We start from the raw sequence: 24,061 nt of genomic DNA, 5'->3' as shown, positions 1-24,061 counted from the left end.
TATATACACTCTCATGCCCACTACATTGCTTACAAAATCTTTATTGGTTGGTGCTCAGAATTTAGGAAACAAATTAAGAGGTTCAACCCTTGTGTTCTCCAACATATTGTCATTCTGTTCTGCTGATAGGTCAAATTTGTTCTGTATCAACTAGCTAGACAGAAATTATCATCATTTTACCATATTAATTCTTAAATATCTTAAGGGGGAGGAATTCTAATCCAGGCTCACTGGGGCCAAGGGGTGAGGTGGTAAAAATTATTTACTGAAAGGGAAATATGGTTTAGGTGAGAGCAAAACAAGTTTAGTAGGAAAAAAATGCACTCCCCAGAACGACACAGTGGAGGCCTCCAAAGAGAAAGGGCCATTTAGACAGTCTGAGGTGTCTTTTATTGTGTGTCTCTTGGGATGCTTAGGGAGTTTCTGCTTTCTATAAATTACTTAATTTATAGAATTATAAAGTGGGTGATCAGGAGATATGTAGTCAATTCTGGGAAGGTGAGTGAATTTTATGTAAAATGTTTCGGACCAATCATGAGAAGGGAGTGAGATGTATAAAGGTAAACTGAGCCAACCCTGGATATAGCATGGCTGGTCCAGTTCTAGAAATTTTATAGCAGAATTAAGTTACAAGAAGACATTTAGAATCTCCTGGACACAGCTGACTATGTTAGCAGAGGCAGCACTGCTGATTGTGCCAGCAGGGACCATCTCCACCTGTGTCTCAGACTTTCGATATGGGACTAAAACTAGGCACCTTTTAAGGGAGTTTATGCTACACCACTTAAATATCAACACACATTTCATGTTTCTTTAAAATATTTAACTAAACTGGTATAAATTCTGACTATATTTAAATAGTGTCAATCCATCTGCACTTGTTTTTTCATTGCAGCACTCTTTACAATAGCCAGAAACTGGAAGAAACCTGAATGCCCAAGAACAGATGACTGGTTAAAGAAACTTTGGTACATCTACACAATGGAGTACTATGTAGCTCTTAGAAAAGATGAAGTCATGAAATTTACATACAAGTGGTACAACATGGAAAGTATCATGCTAAGCGAAATGAGTCAGAAAGAGAGGGATAGACATAGAAAGATTGCATTCATCTGGGGGATATAAAGTAACAAAATATGAGATTAATACCCAAGAATAGCTGAGATCAGCACCAGGAGGATTACTCCATAGCTTAGTGGCCAGTCGGGCATTCTAGAGGAAAGGGCAGCTCAGATAGAGAAGGGAACACCAAATAAAGGGTGTTTGGAGGACCCTCCCAGGAGGGGAGATGCATGTCGAAAGTGGACTATGGACTGAACATGTTTGCCACTCAATGCCTCTTTTGCAGACCACAACACCCAAAAGGAGAGCGAGAACACAGGGGATTGCCCTGCCACAGAGGCAGGGGGGGATGGGGGATGGGGGTGGGAGGGATATTATCCATGGTGGTGGAAAATGGGCACTGGTGGAGGGATGGGTATCTGATCATTGTATAATCGAAACCCAAGCACAAAAAATTGTAAATATACAACTGTACCTCATGGTGTTTCACTAATAAAAAAATTAAATAAAAATAAATAGTGTCAATCTAGAAATAGTGATAACCACCACTATAGTGGCAAAAGTAAAAGAAGGGCAGAAATTACTGAAATTATTTGAGTGAAAATGTATTTTTAAGTTATTAAAAGTCACTCCTTAAATCTTACATAAGATAAAACTATTTGTAGCTGTTATAATATCCTCAAAGGGAAAAAATGCTAAGTCAAAGCATCTTGTTAGGAGTACCCTTTTCCTGTTGTTCAGATAGACAGATGCCCCATAATTAACTTGAGACTTAATCTCAAGATGTTACTCTCTCAACCACATTCTGTGCTTCTATTTGAATCTTGACATTCTAGGATAAATTTCTGCTTAAAACAGAGGACAATGGAGATACTAAACTTAATAACATTAACTAAACCCAACCGTTAAAAAAATAATAGAAAGATACACTCTTATTTAAAATCATGGCCATTTGTGAACCAGCGAGATAGTAGATCCAGTAGAACACATACTGATTTGAATTCTATCCTATCTCCAGCATCTCATATAGCCCCTAGGTGTAATTTCTGAGTACAGAGCCAGGAGTAACCCTTTTGCATCACCAGGTGTGGCCCAAAAACAAACAAAATAATTTTTAAAAAATCGTGCCTACTATATACAATAAAACCAGTATATGTTTAGACAATACATATGTCAGTCAATCTCTGCCTATCTTATCCAAGTTTAAAAGGTAAATTTTTCTTCATATTTTAGCAAATAGCCTTGGTTGACTAGCAGAAGGAAGACCAGATTGTACTTAAGCAGAGCCCCAGATCTTGGCTGTATAACATCTGCTTTGTGTTCAGCGCTTAATATTCTGTAATATCATCATTCATTGAACTTGAAAAATCAACTCCCTGATATCAACCAACAGCAAGTAAGCCTTCACATTATGTTGCTAGAGTTCTGCTTTGTAGGGAAGTTTGACCAAGTCAATGATGTCCAGTAAAAGTCAATATTAATCATTTGTTTTATTTATAATAATCAGTTAATCAGTTTGTACTAATTAAATCTAGAAAATGTGAAGATGTTCTTTAAATAGCTGAACTAAGGCTTATAGAGATAGCTTAATGAATAAGGGAAGTCTTTGAATTCCATAGGCCCACATTTGTTTGTGGTCACTGCAATGTGCCCTGAGCCACAGGGAGAAATTCCCAAGTAGAGAGTCAGGAGTAGCTTCTGAGCACCACAATGTGGATTCTAAAAGCAAACAAACAGGAGCTGGAGCAATAGCACAGCAGGTAGGGCATTTACCTTGCACACGGCTGACCCAGGTTCGATTCCCAGCATCCCATATGATCCCCTGAGCACTGTCAGGAGTGCAGAGTTGAGGAGGAACCACTGTGCATAGCCAGGTGTGACCCAAAAAGAAAAAAAAAGCAAACAAACAAAGAGTTTAACTAAAGAGGTCAATCAACGGTTATAAGGTTATAGTCCAGAAAATGATCATTCAGGGTTTAATGAAAATATTGGCAATCGATATTTTAAAAAGCTAGGAAGAAAAGCAGGAGAGTCAGGTTTTAATTAATTCCAGTTGCAACCTAAGTCAAAGAAAAGATACTGAAGTACTTCAAGTATTTCAGTGTGAAGCCCCAAAAGCTTGCTTGAGAGCTATTATAATCCTTCTACCTGAGAGAACTGTCCCCCAAAGTACACAGCAGCTGCTGTCAGCATCTGCCCACACCACTGGCCAAACCACCAATAATGATAAAGTGCCTCCTCCTCCTCTGCCTCTCAAATCTTATGAGAGTTTCAGGCTATTTAGAGAAGATTCTTTAAATTAAAGTTAATGCCTTAACTTTAGAAAGAAGATTGTGAGCTGAAAGTGATACTAAATTGGTAACAAACCATCCAGTATAATCATCCGTATCAACTCAACATCAGTGCAGCATTTGCTTTGGAACCAGGTGGTATATAATGATTGAAACAAAAAGGTGAGAAGACTTTTAAGAAAACAAATTTTCTCTCAGTAGCAACAGAAAGATAAAACTATGCTGGAGATTCTTTAATGAGTGCAGCCATATTTTGTAGTAGCAAAATAATTTGTAGTCCTTAGTACTTAGGAAATTAGCACAGCAGGTAAGGCGTTTGCCTTGCACACAGCCAATCCAGGTCCGATTCCTCCGCCCCTCTTAGAGAGCCCGGCAAGATACCAAGAGTATCTCACCCACACAGCAAAGCCTGGCAAGATACTCATGACGTATTCGATACACCAAAAACAATAAGAACAAGTCTCACAATTTGTTGTGAGACATTACTGGTGCCCGCTCGAACAAATCAGTGAACAATGGGAGGACAGTGCTACAGTGCTACAGATAAACTTGCAGACTGATCTTCAATATTTCTCTGCAGAATGATTAGATTGTATATAATAAGCTATAAAAAGGGTAGAATTAAAGTTTGTAATCAATGGATTAGAGAAGTACCTCAAATGGCAGAGGACATGCTTAATGATGACCAGAATTTGATATTTGGCAGTATAGAGATGTGGTATATCTATATGTCAGAGTCATGGGACTGAAAGAATGAGCTCTAAACTACAGCAACCAAACTTTAACATGTGCCAGGCAGATGGGAAATGGAGGGAACCTGGGGACACTGGTGAAGGAAAGCTGACACTGGTAATGGAAGTTATGTAGAAATTTTGTATTTCTGAAGGCCAACTTTAAATAACTTTATAAATCACGATGCCTCAATAAATTTGTACAACAAGTAGGACAATTGCCTTGCATGCAGTTGATCTAGGTTTGATCTCAAAACCACATCTCCAAGCTCTGCCAAGAGTGATCCATGAATACAGATCCAGGAGTAAGCCCTGAGCACCACTGGGTGTAGCCCAAAACCCAAAAAATTTAAAAGGTGATTTAAAGCAACATTTAGAAGAAATATATTAATTGGGAATTGTAAATAACAAAATCTTTCCATATCATAAACCTACCCAGATACCAAAAGGTCATTAAAGTAGTAAAAAAAAATGGCTTCATGGTAAGAACAGATCAAAGTTAAGAGGTTACTTAGTAGAACCCTTCACAGATAATAGAAAATGAGTTTCTAAGAATTTTAGGTTGCCTTTCCCTAGAATTAATAAAGGTAAAGGCCCTCCCGTTGTTCATCAATTTGCTCGAGCGGGCCCAGTAACGTCTCCATTGGAGACTTTGTTGTTACTGTGTTTGGCATATCGAATACGTCATGGGGGGGCTTGCCAGGCTCTGCCGTGCAGGCGAGATACTCTCGTTAGCTTGCCGGGCTCTCCGAGAGGGGCGGAGAGTTAATAGTTTATGCAAAATTTCCCTTGGAGGAGGGAAAGTGTGTCATTTGAGGCACATGGTGACTCCTAAAAATATTTAAAGGGAAACACAAAATATTTGATAGAATTACCTTTAGTTGAACTAAAAGAGATGAAGTTCTTTCCCTTTGAACAAGATGAGTTTAAGATGAAAATAATTTCTATTCAGGCAGGAAGTAAGGTGAGAAATCCACTTAGCTGCAAATCCAGACCATTTCTCATAGGGGAAAAAAAGGACCTTTCTAAGAGCAGAATCAAGAACTCAAAAGGAACGTCAAGAGGGACAGAGTGGAGTAGGAAATCAGATTGGGGACCATAAGAGCACCTGATGCAGGTACATTTCTAACCCTAGATAGAGGACTCCGACCACATTTGTCTAAGTGCATATTAAGAGTGAATTTCAGATCAGTGGTCACTATTTGTCTCATTTTTTGAAAGGGCATAGTTTTATGCTGACCTTGACACAATTATACTAAGGATCAGCAACAGATAACTTGTCCCTTTACCTCATGGATCACTGAAGCAAAGAATGCTACATTTTCTAAGAGCTTTAGCTGAGCTTGTCCAGCTACAAAATGTGAGATTTTGGTCTTTGAATCTAGTGCCATGATTTGGACTTGTTTGGAGTTGCCAGAAGAGAGAATAAATCTATTTTTATAATGAGAGAAAGGAGAATCTTTGTAGCTGGCAGAAAAATTAATGAAAATATAATCAAAGCATGATATGAAGAGATTGGATTGATATCCAAAACCAAGAAAGCAACTGAGTTGACTGATATCAGCTGCATAGATCAAGAACCAGAATTCAAGAAGTCAATAGACAAAGGAATCAATTTTAATAAATAGAGATTTAAAAACAGAGAAAAGAAAATTCATGCAAGGAAATGTACATTGTGTATGTGTGTTCATACCTGTTAACTTCTGACATTGTATAGTCTTTGTGGTGACTCATATCCCTCTCTGTAAGCAAGTCTCCACTGTTCCAAAGAAGTTAGATCAATTCTTAACATTTTCTGACCTTAGATTTGTAATCACTCCCTAAATTTAGAACTCTACGATCATGGGCACTAAAGTTAACTGCAATCTTTCTTTTCGTCTTTGTACAGATCCTTTTATTACACATGATCCTTAACCTCATAAAGACCTTAAATTACTCAATCCTGTCTTCTCTTTTCCCTGAAACTAGTATTGATCCAGTATCACCACCAAAATCTTTTTTTTTTTGCCATTCACTTAAGTTTGCATCTCAACCCTCAGCTCAAATCTGAATCAATTTGATATTCTTTTTCTCTGGGATATAATTCCTAATTTTGGAGCACTTATAGGAGTTAGTAATACCTACACCATTTTTATTCCAATGACCTTTAAAGATTCAAATTTCAGCTACTTCCTTGAGTAGTCTGTAATGTTTTTGCCTATATCTTAGGTCTTATCCTTACAGCAGTAGCATCACTCTCCTTAAGCCTTATCAGTCCTCTTGCACACCTCAGTCCACCAAAAGTAGATCCTATCCTTTTGCCAACTTTTAAAATTATTTTTAAGACTTATGATTGCCTATTAGATAAGAACCTAGTGTACTTATCATAGTGTGACAGCCCCTCCATTGCCTTCCTAGTTTACTTTTATCCCTCACTTCTAACCTGGTCTAAAGTGCCTTTACAGTGTCCATATTGGACTACTTACTTCACATGCCTGAAAGCATCTTGCATTTCTATGCCTCTGTTTTTATTCATACTTTTGTTTCTCCTAGAAATACTTATACTGTTTCAGCATGCTATGAAACATCCTGCTTCCTCAACAGTATTTCTTGGACACTTTATATGTATTATATTCATCCATAATGCTTTTGTTGCTTTGTACTATTGTATTATATATTTGAATGTATTTCATTACCATGTTGGTTTATTAAAGACCAAGGCAACTTGTTCCTTTCCTATTTGGTTAAATTCAAAGGTAGCTTTGCTACTTTCTTTGGTATCTTTCTACAACTAAAAGATTAATCAGCAAATACATAGTGTAGTATTTAAATAAATGAAAGAGTAAGTAGCTTTTAAAGTAAATAAATGTAATTTGTTTTAAAGTAAATAAATGTAATTTGTAATAAATGGATTTGGTTAAATTCAAAGGTAGCTTTGCTACTTTATTTGGTGTTTTTCTACAACTAAAGGATTAATCAGCAAATACATAGTGTAGTATTTAAATAAATGAAAGAGTAAGTAGCTTTTAAAGAGACTAAAGTAAAACAGTTCAAATGAAGAGCTTACAAAGTAAAAAAATAACTTTAAATGAAATAAAGCTATATAATAAGAGCTAAAGGTAAGTTTGTTTTTAAATGTTTTAAAAATCCTAAAAATACATTCTTGCTGACATAGTTTACACATTAAGATCTGATCACTATCTTAAACATGCCCAGCAAAAGTTAAACAGTGGAACTCATTGAATAATCTCATGATCATTTGAACCCACTATTTACTCAATAACATAATCTTTATTGTATTCAGAAAGTATTTACTTTATCGAGCTTATGGGAACAGTTATTAATCTCTCAAAGTTAGAAAAATAGCAATTAAGTAAATCACTTTTTCCACCCATCATTTAAATGGTAAATGGTAAAGGCCCTCCCGTTGATCGTCGATTTGCTCGAGCGGGCCCAGTAACGTCTCCATTGGAGACTTTGTTGTTACTGTGTTTGGCATATCGAATACTCTCGGTAACTTGCCGGGCTCTCCAAGAGGGGCGGAGGAATCGAACTCAGGTCGGCCATGTTGGCCACTTGTAAGGCGAACACCCTACCCGCTGTGCTATCGCTCCAGCCCATCATTTATTATGTTTTACTGTTAAAAAATAATTTCTATCCCCCAGCTTTCTTATAAGAGTAATATAATAACTATATCTTCCTCATAAACTATATATGTGAATTAAATGAGCTAAAACATATAAACAAGTATTAGCACAAATCCTAAATTCTCAGAAAATATTTATTATTAAAATAATTATTATTATTATTACAACCAACTTATACGTTCTCATGTGGTCTTGGTAAATTTTGTTCCTATATTCTTACAGACGATCCTTTTTGTATTCCTTCGTTGTGGCAGCCTAGTTTGGCCTTGAGATTTTATCGTCTGTACTTTCAATGCACGTACGCTAGCATCACATGCATCCGTCAAGGACCTGATGGTACAAGCACGAAAGATCAAGTACGACATCATTGGTCTGACCAAGACAAGAAGGCACCAATCTCATCATGCCATTTTCGACACTGGAGAAGAATTGTTGCTCGGAACATGCGATAAAAGAGGTGTCAGAGGCGTCGGTGTCCTTGTCAACACAAACTTGACCACGAGCATTGATTCATTCAAAAGCCTAACAACCCGAATCAGACTTTACATTTGAATAGATGTGGCTCACTGCTGGCAGTTTCTATCTTCGTTGTCTACGCACCAACATCTAATTATGATGAAGGAGAAACTGAGAAGTTCTACATGGAGCTGGAGAAGTTCTATAAAGAAGACCACGCCTTCTACAAGATCATTGTGGGTGATTTTAATGCCAAGATAGGACCGAGAAGATCAGCTGAAGAGCTTCACATCGGGACCCAGGGCCTAGAATGGAACGAACAGGGTGAGAGACTGTCTGAGTTCATCATGTCGACCAAGACCATTCATGGTAACTCACAGTTCCAGAAGGCAGAATCTAAACGATGGACATGCGAGTCTCCCGGTGGACGATTCCACAACGAAATAGACCACATCATATTCAATCGACGGTTTTGCCCGACCGATGTCGCTGTTGTCCCAAAATTTCGAACGGGATCAGACCACCGTCTCCTTCGTGCAAAATTCTACTTCACAGAGCAGGGAGAAAGGGCTGCAAAGTTCAAAAAGAGAACTCCCAGAATGACCACCAACTGGGAACTCTTTGGTACTATTGCGGCAACATGGGAAGATGCCATTGTTGACAACATTGACGAGGAATACGATCGACTGGTTCAGCACCTCCAAGATTCTGTGAGAAACGCCAAGAGAGAGATAGCCACAAAAAGACACCTTTCTTAGAAAACTCTTGAGCTTATTCGCCAACGTGGTTTGCCGCATGCCTCAGGCAACCGCAAGCGACCGTCCGAGCTCGCAAAGCAGTGCAGAGATGCGATGAAAGAAGACCTCAAAGAGAGAAGAGCAGAAGTGCTGGCAGATGTGGCAGAAGTGGGGAAAAGTATTCGTAATGCCCACCTGTCCTTTGCCAACTACAAGACCAAGATGACTGCCCTCTGACGTCCTGAGGATCTATCACATCTTCCAGAATGCCAATGGAGAAGATTATCCATGAATTCTACTCAAATCTCTTCAATAGCCATGTCCACTTGCCGACATACCAAATTCCACAGGATGGATATGTTGTTCCCAATGTTCTCCCTTCTGAAATCTGACACGCCATTTTGTCAGTAAAGAAAAGAAAAGCACCTGGCCCAGACAAGGTCAGACCTGAACACCTGAAGAACCTGCCATCAGTACTCATCAAAATACTGGCTCGGCTCTTCACATGCTACCTGTCTGAATGCAAGTTTCCGTCCCAATGGAAAACCAGCTGGACTGTACTACTTTACAAGAAGGGAGACATCCATGATATTGGCAACTATCACCCGATCTGCCTATTGTCTGTCATCTACAAGTTGTTCACTCAAGTCATCCTGAATAGGATTGGCAGAACACTAAATGAAGGACAACCATGAGACCAAGCCAGGTTCCGCAAAGGATTCAGCACCATCTACCATATCCACACGATAACCAAGTTCATTGAGGTTTCTCGGGAGTTCAAGATGCCGCTCTGTCTAACGTTCATTGATTTAAAGAAGGCCTTTGATTCTGTTGAGATGGTAGTGGTCATTGAAGCCCTAGCCAATCAGGGCATTCAAGCTCAATACATCAAGATCCTCCGTGAGCTGTATTACAGATTCACTACCAGCATCTCACCATTCTACAAAAAAGTAATAATCCATGTCAAGAGAGGGGTTTGGCAGGGCGATACCATTTCACCGAAACTCTTCAGTGCCACCCTCGAGAACATCATGCGATGACTGAAATGGGAAGGAATGAGTGAAGATAGATGGTCGGCACCTATACCACCTCCACTTTGATGATGACATTGTTTTAATAACACCAAACATTAAGCCAAGTGGCAGAAATTCTGGCCAATTTTGACCGTGAGTGTGGAAAGGTCGGACTACAGTTGAATCTTATGAAGACAATGTTTATGAGAAACAGTCTCGTTCCTGATGCTCCATTCGCTCTCAACGGAACAACCATCTCCGAATGCAACAGCTATGTGTACCTAGGTCGAGAAGTCAACATGACAAATGACCTGGCATCCGAGCTGTGCAGGAGGAAGAGAGCGGCTTGGAACGCCTTCAAGAGCTTTGAAGAAATAGCTAAGAGGACGAAGAACCTTTGGCTCTGGGCACATCTCTTTGATTCCACTGTTCTTCCTGCATTAACATACACCTCAGAGACCTGGACCCTACACAAACAGATGAGAATTCTATTCGTGTCTCCCAAAGAGAAATTGAAAGAACTATGCTTGGAATATCACGTTTCACTCAAATGAGAGAAAGAATCTGGAGTTCTGACCTCCGTCGATAATCAAGAATCAGGGACACTGTCTCGTTTGCTAAGGTGTCAAAAATCAGATGGGCTGGTCACGTAATAAGATTTAAAGACGACCACTGGACTAGAGCTGTTACCGACTGGATTCCACGGGATGTCAAAAGACCGCGTGGCCGCCCACCTACCAGATGGTCAGACTTCTTCATCAAGATTATGAACGATCTGTTTGAGTGTCTTCGTGTTCCTAGAGTGAACAGACGCCATTGGGCTACACTAGCACGTGACAGGGACAAATGGAGATGTTACTGGTGCCCGCTCAAGCAAATCAATGATTAACGGGAAGTCACGTGATCAAGTGATTCTTACAACTATACAATTTTATTAAAACTATGTCTAAACCCCTCCCCCAGTTATTTACAATATAAACTATGTCCCTTACACCTGAATGAGATAAATATAACTAGACATTAAGAAGCACCAGATACCTAAATATGAACCAAAACACTGAATAATCAGGTAAAAACTGCATCCCATGGCTAGAACGACAAATTGACGACTATCTATGCTAATTGAAAGCTGGGTGGGCTGGAGAGATAGTACAGTCCTTCAGTACTTGCTTTATATACACAATATAGCAAGGTTTGATCTCCTACACCACATGTTCTGCCCAATCCCCATTAGGAATGTGTCCTGTGCTCAGAACCAGTTGTAAGCTTTTATAACCACCAGTGTGGCCCAAATACCACATATACATACACACACACACACACACACACACACACACACACATACACACACACACACACACAGAATTTTTTCCCTCTAGAAAGAAGACTGCACATAATTGATGGGGTTAAAGGCTCTACTAAAAACAAAAGACTAATCATGTTTATTTCCCTGTGGAGACATTCAAAGTACAGAATAAAACTATGTTCTAAGAGTAGGACTGCAGTTTATGACCAATAACTTGAGCTGTTACTAACACTAAAAGAACTCACAGTCTAAATTTAAGATATACAAGTGTATAAAAGAAACTGCTTAGGGACCAGGTCCTAATTAATGAAGGCAGAGAGTTTGTTGAAATTTTAATTGTATGTGTCAAAGAAAATAAGAAAAAAAAAAGAAATCCAATGTGATTAACTACATTTATTTTCACAACTTTACGTATAAAAATTGGTCTTCTAGGTTTAATAATAGGAAGATTTCTTGAAAACTACAATAGAAGATATTTGACCCAGTAGCAATTTCCCTTAGCATTAAGTACAATTTCACTGTGCCTAATTTAAATGCTACAGTGTGATGCTTAGAGCAATCAGTTGAATTATCAAATAATTCACCTTCTAATTTTAATTTGATTCATTTTCCTACAAAATTAATTTTATTATGAAAACCCACATAACTATTTCCAAAACAGTTTCTCTTGTTTAATATTCTATTCAAATGTAATTTCAGGATTATCTCTTGAAGAGGCTTTTATCCCGAAACTGTTTATCAAGCAAATTAAATTGAAAAGCTATTTTGCTTATAATATGGAAAATGTCAGCACTTTTAAATCAATGCACATAAAACTAAATAAACACTGTTGCAAAGAAATTACCCAATTAAAATAATGTGCAGTTTCAGGGCCTAAGCAATAGCACGAGTAAGGTACTACTTGCCTTGCATGCAGCCAACCTGGATTCTATCCACCACATATGGTCTTCCAAGCCCATAAGGAGTGATCCCTAAATACAGAGCCAGTAATAAGCCCTGAGAACTACTGGATGTGGTTCAAAACAAACAAAAAGAAAACTGGAAAGATAGTATAATGAGTAAGGTGCTTGCCTTGCAGTTGCTGATCACGGTTCAATCCCTGGCATCCCATATGGTCCCCTAGCACGGCCAACAATGATCCCTGCATGCAGAGCTAAGAATATGTCCTGGTCACAGGCAGTTGTGCCACAAATAAATAAATAAATAAATAAATAAGAAAATGTGCATTTTCTATTGACTAAGCAGCATAGATTTTAGGGTGGAGAATAGGTGGAAATTAAAAGGAAGTGAAATTAATCCACAATGTTTCTTATTTGCCTAATTGGCTTTTAAGTGAGCATTCACCTGAAATCATTGACATCTCCCCAAAACATGTTTCTAGGAAATACTGCTAAAGACTGTGAAGTCTAGATATCATAGATATCATAGAGTTTCATAGCAGTTCTGATGGAACCAATAGGCACACCATTACATCTCAGATCCTGTGTTTCAATTTTAAATTTTGAAATATGCTCATAGAAGTATAACTCTCAAATCAGCCTGAAAGAGCTGAAAATTATTTGGAGCAAGGAGAGTTAATAATCCTAGAGCAGGAGACCAAGAGCAGCAGAAAGATGGCAATAATAATAGTTAAAGGAAGATCAAAAGAAATAATGGCTATTTGAGAAATTGGAAAAATTAATTACAAATGTCATAAAGAAAGATACAAAGAAGCTGAACACCAGAAATATCTCAGCTTCTCTCGAGATGAACTCACAGATGCTAAAGTAGTGAAAGGATAAGACAGCTGAGGAACAAACATCTTGGTGTCTGGTGACTGGACAAACAGCAACAGCATCACATGCAAACTCCATGGAAATGCAGAATTGAAGCCTCAACCCTAATCTATTCAGTCTCCAGAGAGTGGAGCCCAAAAATTCTGTGGGCAAAAAATGAGACTATGGCACATCCTTCCCACCCCACCAAGACTACAAATTGCCCCTCACAAGTGGCTCTCCAGCACGGCCATGGCCCCAGAGGCACACAAACCTAATTTGGAACCCAGCAGCTTTTGGCAGAAATGTGAACGGACTATGCAGTAAGCTACAGCACCATGCCCTCCCCAGGGAGTGAAAGGGTGTCTGTCTCTTCTGCCTTCCCTCCCCCACCCCCCGGAGGCACAGCAGCCGCAGCCTCAGAGCTTATTGGACAGCCAGGTATGAGCCAGCGGTGACGGGCAACTGTGGTCTCATGGGATGGGGGTGGAACAGGCACGTCCTTCCCACCCGCCAAGACCACGAGTTGCCCCCTCCCCCCACAAGCAGCTCTCCAGCACAGCCATGGCCCCAGAGGCACACAAACCAATCTCAAAACTATGCGGCTTCTGGCAGAAATCCCCCAGACTTAATTAGTAAAATATCAGAAATCCAGACATCATACTATCTTCATAACCAGCAATAGAAAACAAATTATTTCACGATGACTTTTCAGCAAGTTTGATTGTTGGGGGGAAATTCCAAGTAATAATGATGCACCTTTTGTCAAAATAATGAATGTAATCAAATTATAGAGAGTTAAGTGGAAATCATCTGTGTAACAGGCATGGAGAGGCATGGGATGGGGGTATATTGGGGTTTTTGGTGGTGGAAAACATGCACTGATGAAGGGATGGGTGTTTGATCGTTGTATGACTGAGACTTAAATCTGAAAGCTTTGTAACTGTTCTCATGGTGATCCAATAAATGAAAATAATAATAATAATTCATGACTTCTACTCAGATCTCTTCGATAACCATGTCCACCTGCCCACATACCAAATTCCGCAGGATGGATATGTCATTCCCAACCTTTTCCCTTCAGAAATCCGACACGCCATTTCATAGGTAAAGAAGCAAACAGAACCTGGCCCAGACAAGGTCAGACCCAAACACCTGAAGAATCTGCAATTAGTACTCATCAATATACTGGCTCGGCTCTTTACACGCTACCTGTCTGAATGCAAGGTTCCGTCCCAATGGAAAACCAGTAGGACTGTACTACTGTACAAGAAGGGAGACATCCACAACATTGGCAACTATCGCCCAATCTGCCTGTTGTCTGTCATCTACAAGCTGTTCACTCGAGTCATCCTAAATAGGATAGGCAGAACAGTAGATGAAGGACAACCATACGAGCAAGCTGAGTTCCAAAAAGGATTCAGCATGATCAACCATATCCATACAATAAACAAGCTCATTGAGGTTTCTCGGGAGTTCAAGATGCCGTTCTGTCTAACATTCATTGATTTGAAGAATACCTTTGATTCTGTTGAGACTGAAGCAGTCATCGAAGGCCTAGCCAAACAGGGCATTCAAACTCAATACATCAGGATCCTCTGTGAGCTGAATTACAGATTCACTTCCAGGATCTCACCATTCTACTAAGAAGTGATCATCAACGTAAAGAGAGGGATTCAGCAAGGTGACACCATTTCACTGAAACTGTTCAGTGGCACCCTTGAGAATGTCATACGATGACTGAAATGGGAAGGAATGGGAGCGAAGATAAACAGTTGGCAAATACACCACCTCTGCTTCGCTGATGACATCATTCTAATAACACCAAACATTAGCCAAGCAGCACAAATGCTAGCCAACTTCGACAGTGAGTACAGAAAGGTCGAACTATAGCTGAATCTCACAAAGACAATGTTTATGAGAAATGGTCTCGTTCCTGACGTTCCATTCACTCTCAACAGAACGAACATCTCCGAATGCAACAGTTATGTGCAGCTAGGTTGAGAAGTCAACATGATAAATGACCTGGCACCTGAGTTGCGCAGGAGGAGGAGAGAGGCTTGGAACACCTTCAAGAGCCCTGGAGAGGGGATATGGTGCCACCAGCAGGTCAATCTGTACCAGAGAGGCGAGTGCATCAGGAGACTGATGGCACCTTCGGACTTCCAGATACTCCAAAATTGCTGTTGTGCCTTTGTCCAGATCCCAAAACTTGGGCAGTTTACCAAGAAAGTAAACGACCAAAAGTTAGGTATGTGGGAGACACACCCGTAAACCACCTCTGGTTCAGCTATATAACTGGAGGCATGCCCTCCATGATACCTGAACAAACTGCTTGACGGCCATGATCCTGGAGACTCAGAGATAAGTCTCAAAACCCAACGGCTTTTGGCAGAAATGTGTCCAGTCCCTGCAGTGGGCTGCAGGTGGAGCCAGGTGGGAATAGGTTTCGTGCCTTGGCCTGTTCCCCCTGGTGGCCCAGTGGACACCATCCTCCAGAGGCCACTGGACAGTCAGGTTTGGGCCCACAGTGAGGAGACGCAGGATGGGGGTGGAGCCAGCCCTTTCCTCCCCATCCCATCGAGACCCCGAGTTGCCACCCATGAATGGCATGACTGGCTCCTGATCAAGCTGCTTAACGACCATGATCCCAGAGACTCAGAAACAAATCTCGAAACACAACGGCTTTTGGCAGAAATGCATACAGACCTTGCAGTAGGTTACTGTCACCGGGTCACCCCAGGGGGGGAAGTGTGCTGTCCTCTACCTGCTTCCCCTTGGTGGCTAAGTGGCTGCCATTCACCAAAGGCCACTGGACAGTCAGGACTGGGCCTCGTTGACAAGATTTGCGGGGCCTCACGGGATGGTGTGGAGCCGGCCCTTTCCCTCCCACCCCAACGAGACCCCGAGTTGCCACCAACAAAAGGCCTCTCTGGCTCCTGATCAAGCTGTTTAATGGCCATGATCCCAGAGACTCAGAAATAAATCTTGAAACCCAGCAGCTTTGGCAGAAATACGTCCAGTCCCTGAAGTAGGTTACTGGTGCTGGGCCACCCCAGTTGGGAAAGGGTGCTGTCCCTCCACCTGCTCCCTCTTGGCAGCCCTGTGGCCATCATCCTCCAGAGGCCACTGGAAAGTCAGGTTTGGGCCGCAGTGACGAGACACGTGGGGCCTCACAGGATGGGAGTGGAGCCAACCCTTTCCTCCCTGTCCCCGTGCGACTCTGAATTGCCATCCACTAACAGCCTCTCTGACTCATGATCAAGCTGCTTAATGAACATGATCCCAGAGACTCAGAAACAAATCTCAGAACCCAGCAGGTTATGGCAGAAATCCCTCCAGATTTGGTGGTGGTGGTGGTCCTCCCATTATTCATCGATTTGCTCAAGCAAGCCCAATAACGTCTCTATCGTGAGACTTGTTGTTACTGTGTTTGGCATATTGAATACATCACAAGTAGCTTGCCAGGCTTTGCCGTGTGGGCAAGATACTCTCTGTAGCTTGCCAGGCTCTCCGAGAGGGGCAAAGGAATCGAACCGGGCTTGGCCCTCCAGATTTAATTGTTAAAATTTTGGAATTTCAAAATCTCGCAGCCACTACTACAGCCACGCAACATCATATGTTATTCATATGCAGCAATAGAAAACAAATTGTCTACTATTGCCTTTTCAGCAGATCTGAGTGTTGGGGTAAAATCCCAAATAATATGGTGGGTCTGGTGTCAAAATATTGAATGTAATCAAAGTAGAGAGAAATGTGGAAATCATCTGTCCCACAGGTAGAGGGAAGGTGTGGGACGGGGTATATTGGGGTTTTGGGGGGTGCAGAATGGGCACTGGTGAAGGTACGGGTATTTCATTGTATGACCAAGACTTAAACCCGAAAGATTTGTAACTGCTTTCATGATGATCCAATAAATAAAATTATAAAAAATAGAAAAAATAGAAAAAAAAGATCATTGAAGAAATAGCTAAGAGGACAAAGAACCTCCAACTCCAGGCACATCTCTTCAATTCCACTGTTCTTTCTGCATTAACATACACCTAAGAGACCTGGGCCCTACAAAAACAGGATGAGAATGCTATTGTGGTCTCCCAAAGAGGAATCAAAAGAGCTATGCTTGGAGTATCATGCATCACTCAAGTGAGAGAAAGAATCCAGTATTCTGACCTCCGTTGACAATTGAGAATCAGGGATGCTGTCTCATTTGCCAAGGCATCGAAAATCAGATGGGCTGGACACATAATGCAATTTGGAAATGACCGCTAGCCTAGAGCCATTACCAACTGTATTCCAAGGGACGTCAAAAGATTGCATGACTGCCCACCTATGAGATAGTCAGACTTCTTTGTCAAAACCCTGAATGAACGGTTTGAGGCTCTTTGTGTTCCTGGAGCAAGCAGACTCCAATGTGCTGCATTAGCACGCAACAGGGATGAATGGAGACGTTACTGGCTCACGCTCAAACAAATCGATGGGTAACGGGATGTCAAGTAATCAAGTGATCAAATGATCAAGTGAATAATAAAAAATTTTTTAAAAGTTAAAAAAAAGAAATAAGGCCAAAAACTGTTTCAACAAACACTCCTAATAGTTCTATAACAAACTAACTTTGAGAACCTCTAGTTTTAAATTTCTATGTACACTCTAGCTTCTAAATTTACAATGAATAAGTACTGATAAAAATAATGTATGTATACAGTCCTTTTTATGTTGTACATAAGATATTTATTCATTTTCTGGGTACTCAATATTCACATGTTTTTCTTCCTCTCAATTCACAGGAGCAAACCTTCGCACCTGATTTAAATGAATGCAAGAATATGATAATTGAATTCAATCTCTTTTTTCTTTGGTTTGAGGCCCACACATGGCAGTGACCGAGGGCTACTTCTGGATAACTCCTAGAAGTGCTGAGGGCACTTTATGTGTATGCCAGGGGAAAAACTATGCCCCCTGAATGCAAAGCATGCACTTATTCCATTGAGCTATTTCTCCAGCTCTGGATTTTGTATTGATAATCAAGACATATGAACAATTTGTAATATGCTATACTTTGCTTCATAGAAACCACTTCTTATAAAAAAATACCAATTATTTGGGTCAAAACTGTAACTTGTCATATAAGCTCATGAATGGTCATGATCCAGAAACTCACAAATAAACCTTGGAAGAGAGCAACAAATGCAGAGATGCCTCCAGACCCCAAAGTCACCATCTGGTTAAAAAATTAATTCTGGCTGTATCACCCTATTTAAAATTTTAGAATTCCTGGAACAATGTCTCATACTCTAAACCAATGATGGACCAAGAGTAACATACCACATTTAATGAGGTTTAAAGTAGAAGGCAGTCAATATTGATTAAAAAAAAAATATATATATATATACATATGGGTATATATATACATATGGGTATATATATATATACACATATATACATCAGCACACAAAGCTCCACCTGTAGAAATATATTAGTAATCTCTAGTAATCTCTTACACATGGGTTTAATGGCTCCAGACTGAAATACTACAATCTTCGCACACTTTCCTCTAAGAAATTTCTTTAGCAAGTTATTCATAAGTGATACAAAATAAATTATTTAGGTTCATCTTTGGGGCCAGGCTTTGGTGGGGATGGAAATATTTGAAATATGGTAGTGGGAAGGCGTAATGGTGAGATTGGGATTGAAATATTGAATGTAATAAATTACTGTGAACAACATTAAAAAAATGTGGCTAGTGGGACCAGAGTAATAATAGAGCAATTAGGGTAATTTGCTTTGCACTTAGCTCACCCAGGTTCAATCTCTGGCATCCTCTATAGTGCCCCAAGCACCACCAGGAGTGATTCCTGAGTGCAGAGGTAGGAATAAACCCTGGGCACTGCTGGGTGTAGCCAAAAAAAGAGGGAGGGGGAGGGTGGAGCATGTGGCTTATTGGTAGAGCTCCCACATTGCATTCATGAGGTCCTATGTTGGATCACTAGTGCCACAGAATTCATATGTGTGGGGGCGGAGCAATGACACAGAGAGTAGGGCGTTTTCCTTGCACGCAGCCAACCCGGGTGTGATCCTCGACATCCCATATGGTACCCCAAGCACCGCCAGGAGTAATTCCTGAGCGCAAGAACCAAGAGTAACCCCTGAGCATTGCTGGGTGTGACCCAAAAAGCAAAAAAAAAAAAATTCATATGTGTGTGTGTGTGTGTGTGTGTAAAGAGGACACTGACATATATAAGTATTTTAAAATACTCCTTTATCAAGTTCAATAAATGAACCATATTCTATTTAAAGCAAAAATAATTTAGGGTAAATGGAAATACAATAATAGTTATAATTAAGAATAGGTTTCAGTTTTCTATCTTCTTAAGATCTAGGTAACTGATAACAAGTAAAGGGACACATTCCATCTTGGAACTGCCTGCAGCCCAACTCAGGCTGTGTAGTTCCTCCATAAGCCTCTCTCCTATGTTTGGAGAAATTTAGTTTTTCTTTCTTTGGGTCTTTTTTTTTTGTATTTTCTTTTCTCTCCCTTTTAATAAAATGTATTTACTAAAATGATTAATAAATGAAAGAAGAAAATAATTCTTTTTTTTTTTCGCTTTTTTTTTTGGGTCACAACCCGCGATGCTCAGGGATTACTCCTGGCTCATGCACTCAGGAGTTACTCCTGGCGGTGCTCAGGGGACCATATGGGATGCTGGGAATCAAACCTGTGTCGGCCATGTTGGCTGCATGCAAGGCAAACACCCTACCCGCTGTGCTATCGCTTCAGCCCCAATAATTCTTATTTAATGCTTCAATTATACTTATTTACTTATAAATAGCCAATTGCATGCATTGAAAGTCCATTTTTAGAGGGTCTTTTAGAAGCAAGGTAATATGGTCATTGCAATGGCAACTTGTAGAGAAGAATAATCTCATTTTAGGTGAGTGCACTTATGAGCTCTGCTTATTGGGTAGTTCTCCTTGTCTAAGCAGTTTATTTGGTTACGTATGTCACCAAAATGTGCAGTATTTTATGGCTATTTCACTTCAACTAATTTTATTTTATCATTCTAAATGAAATGAACTACTTGTATCCACGAAGACTACTAAACTCTCTGACATTTTCCAATTTCATAAAATGATTATGAAATGCTGAAGAAATACTAAAAATGCTTTATTTCTGTTATTTTCCCTTTTATAACTTTTATATCCTGACGCAAAGGACATTAAAATTTCCTTTAATCTTTGCTAACCTAATGATAAAGTTCTCAATGCAACTTTGAATAAAGTTAAAAACTGTTTATTATTTTGAATGCTTTCTTTAATGTAATATTTTCCTATATTACATTACATAATGCACAAATACATATTAAATACCATATCCTTTGAAAGTTTTTCTGCTGTACACAAAGAGAAAAACAACAAGAATTAATTTAGTCTCCACATGCAATTCTGTCATGGTAGATATTTTACTTAGTAATAGATTAGTTTACTCATAAGTAGTATTTTATTTGAACCATATTTTAAGAAATGGTTTTAAAAGTTTTATGTGTTTCTCTTCCTATTCTGCCTTGAATTAATGAAAAGAAAAAGGAAATCATCAATCTTCATTTTTTAATCCACAATATATCCATGTAAAACAAATATATACTTTTGAAAATTATTCAAAAGAGAGAAAAATAATTTTCTTGAAGCCTTCTCTGAACTGTTTTTCTCCTTTGTTACAGGTATTTTGTTGTTCAGCTAGATTAATCTTTTGAAAACAAAAAAAAATGGATTTCTTAAACTCCTCTGACCAAAATTTAACCTCAGAAGAATTGTTAAATGGCATGCCATCCAAAATTTTGGTGTCTCTCACTCTCTCCGGACTGGCCCTGATGACTACAACTATCAACTCTCTCGTGATTGCTGCAATTATTGTGACCCGAAAGTTACACCACCCAGCCAACTATTTAATTTGCTCCCTTGCAGTTACAGATTTTCTTGTCGCTGTCCTGGTGATGCCTTTCAGCATTGTTTATATTGTGAGAGAGAGCTGGATTATGGGGCAAGTGGTCTGTGACATTTGGCTGAGCGTTGATATTACATGCTGCACATGCTCCATCTTGCATCTCTCTGCTATAGCTCTGGATCGATACCGAGCCATCACAGATGCTGTTGAGTATGCCAGGAAAAGGACTCCCAAGCATGCTGGCATTATGATTACGATTGTCTGGATTATCTCTATTTTTATCTCTATGCCTCCTCTAATCTGGAGGCATCAAAGAATTAATCGAGATGATGAATGTATCATCAAACATGACCACATTGTTTCCACAATTTACTCAACATTTGGGGCTTTTTACATACCATTAACGTTGATTTTGATCCTCTACTACAAAATATATAAAGCAGCAAAGACGTTATACCACAAGAGGCAGGCAAGTAGAATCGTCAAGGAGGAGCTGAACGGCCAAATCCTTTTAGAAAGTGGTGAGAAGAACACTAGACTGGTCTCGACACCCTACTTGCTAGAAAAGTCTTTATCTGATCCATCAACAGACTTTGATAAAATCCAAAGCACAATAAGAAATCCCAGGTCTGAATTAAAGTATGAGAAATCTTGGAGAAGGCAAAAGATCTCGGGCACAAGAGAGCGCAAAGCAGCTACTACCCTAGGACTAATCTTGGGCGCATTTGTAATATGTTGGCTTCCCTTTTTTGTGAAAGAATTGGTTGTTAATATCTGTGAAAAGTGTAAAATTTCTGAAGAAATGTCAAATTTTTTGACATGGCTTGGTTATCTTAATTCCCTTATAAATCCGCTGATCTATACAATCTTTAATGAAGACTTCAAGAAAGCATTTCAAAAACTTGTGCGATGCCAATGTTAGATTAAAGGAGTCTCATTATAAAAAAAGATTTTCTGAAGTGAAGAATAAATAAATGCTAAATAATAAAAAATTGAAACATTGACAAGGAAATAAATCACTAAAATGATAAGAAGATGATTTACATTCTATAGCAACATAAAGGCAATTTACTGATTTAAACAGTTTGACTTAATCATTCTAGAGTGCACAAAATTAGAAAAAAACATGCTTAGAATAATATTTTGTCTATAAAATATTTTGTCTATGCAATATTTTTGTTCTTAAAATGCTAACTAAACTACATATTGATATGTATATACATATATAAAATTATTATTAACAGAATTTTATAGCTTGTCTCACAATTACAGACTTTTCAATGAACAACATACCTCCATAAGTAAATTGTATATATATATGATCATTTTGTTCATTATACAATTCTGGTTTCTTTTTTATAGAAAAGATATCATTTACTCAAAGCACATATTTCTCCTAGATAAATACTACTATTCCATTTCCATCTTACCCTGAGCAAAAGAAGGAAGGAGAAGATAAAGAGAAATCTTATTTGATACAATGGAAAAAATGTAAAAGTCAAAGAATATACTGTCATTAGATAGTGAAGAGTAATCATACAGAAAGATACTTAAAAATAATTTTAGATACTGAACTTGTGCATATTTAACATATTTTTGTCTAATATCAGTTTCCAAAACAATTTTTTCTTACTCATCTATTATCAACATTTGAAATCTGTCTTAGCAGAGGTTTTCTAATTATATCATGTATATTTCAGATTCAATTTGAAGGTACTAAGTACCCTAGATTACTCACTCTAGTAATCATACTTCTAATGACTTTTAAAATTATAAAATAAAAAATATAAGAAGTATTTATTTCTGATTATTTGAGTAAGTTCAGTTTTTAACCAAAATGTTATAATGTTCAGTTCAACAGCTTCATATCTTGAATTGAAACAGCATTTACTTTTTGATGAAGAAAATGGGATAGGTTCTCTGGAACTTTGCATTGACCTCCCTAGTAAAGGTTCTTTACAGATAGATAGATAGATAGATAGATAGATAGATAGATAGATAATAGATAGATAGATAGATCTTTCAGTCATTCCAGTAATCTGTGGAGCCAAAGCAATTCCATAGTTTCTAACCATACTTATATAAGCAATGAAAACAACAGAATCTTGCTGCTAAGGTTTTATTTCATTTGAATTGGCAAAGTCATAGAACACATTTCAGAAGGTCTATCCTCAACCAAGATCACTTGAAAAATGATACATTTATTTTTCTGTTAAATATATACCTTTAGGTATATTCTTAACACAAGTTTGCATCCCTAAATGATGAGATACACTCTAAGAAATGTGTTGTTATATGATTTCATCATTGTATTAGTGTCATACAATGCAGTTGCCTAAGCCTAGGTGGCGGAACATTACATATAAGAACCAATAATATTAGATCTATCAATATGTGGCACATGACTGTATTTTTTCCTGGTGAGGTGCTTAAGATTATATCTCATTAATGTTTTATATGAGAGTGTTCACAATATAACAGATATTTATAAAGTTCTTATTTTATATGAGGTATTAAGATGTACTAGGTAAAAAATAGAGAAAATTTAATAGTACAGTCTATTCCATTCATATGTATACAATCTAAATATGAAACTGAAAATGAGCACTATAATGAAAAATGGAAACAAAGATCTGGAATGTAGATGATAAAGTTATGGGGATTTTCATAAGAAAAAATCACATTGAGAAATATAAAGAATGTATTGAAAATAGATATTAAATTAATGGCATTTAGACAAGAGAGAAGTAGAGCATTTTCCAGGTAATGACATCAAAATTTCAGACTTTAGTTCCAGGGACGTATTTCAGCAGTAGAGCATTACTTTTCACGTGTGAGGCCCTAGATTCAATAACTAGCACTGCAAAAAAACAGAAGCTAAAACCGTTCCAATTTCACCCTTAAAGCATTCGCTGAATGCATTCATAAAATAACAATGAGTTTGACAGCTATTCAGAGCAATAGGAGAAGAGATGAAGAGAAATAACCAATTTAAATAATGATTGCTGTTAGAAAACAAATCAATAAACCAGTCAATGGGTGACTGAAGTTCTGAAATTGATTCTGGCATTGGGAATGTAATGGAAGAAATAGATGAAAGATACTGTGGATATGGAATCTAAGGTAGAAGCAAAGACTTTAATAAA

At 38.7% G+C, this 24,061-nt stretch overlaps 1 protein-coding gene across 1 annotated transcript in view; it reads left to right on the top strand.

The window, feature by feature from the left end:
- Positions 1–23,434, top strand: part of HTR1F (5-hydroxytryptamine receptor 1F) — an 87,043-nt gene extending 63,609 nt beyond the window's left edge. The window contains exon 2 of the mRNA XM_056135459.1: positions 20,692–23,434. Within this exon, the coding sequence (XP_055991434.1) occupies positions 20,737–21,837 (1,101 nt within the window). The 5' untranslated portion in view covers positions 20,692–20,736 and the 3' untranslated portion in view covers positions 21,838–23,434. The remainder of the gene's footprint in view (positions 1–20,691) is intronic.
- Positions 23,435–24,061: the final 627 nt, after the last annotated feature.

The sequence above is a fragment of the Sorex fumeus genome, unplaced genomic scaffold (genome assembly GCF_029834395.1).
Source record: "Sorex fumeus unplaced genomic scaffold, SorFum_2.1 ptg000115l, whole genome shotgun sequence".
NCBI lineage: Eukaryota > Metazoa > Chordata > Mammalia > Eulipotyphla > Soricidae > Sorex > Sorex fumeus.
Note: the sequence above shows the minus strand (reverse complement) of the source record. Positions and strands in the feature narration are given on the sequence as shown.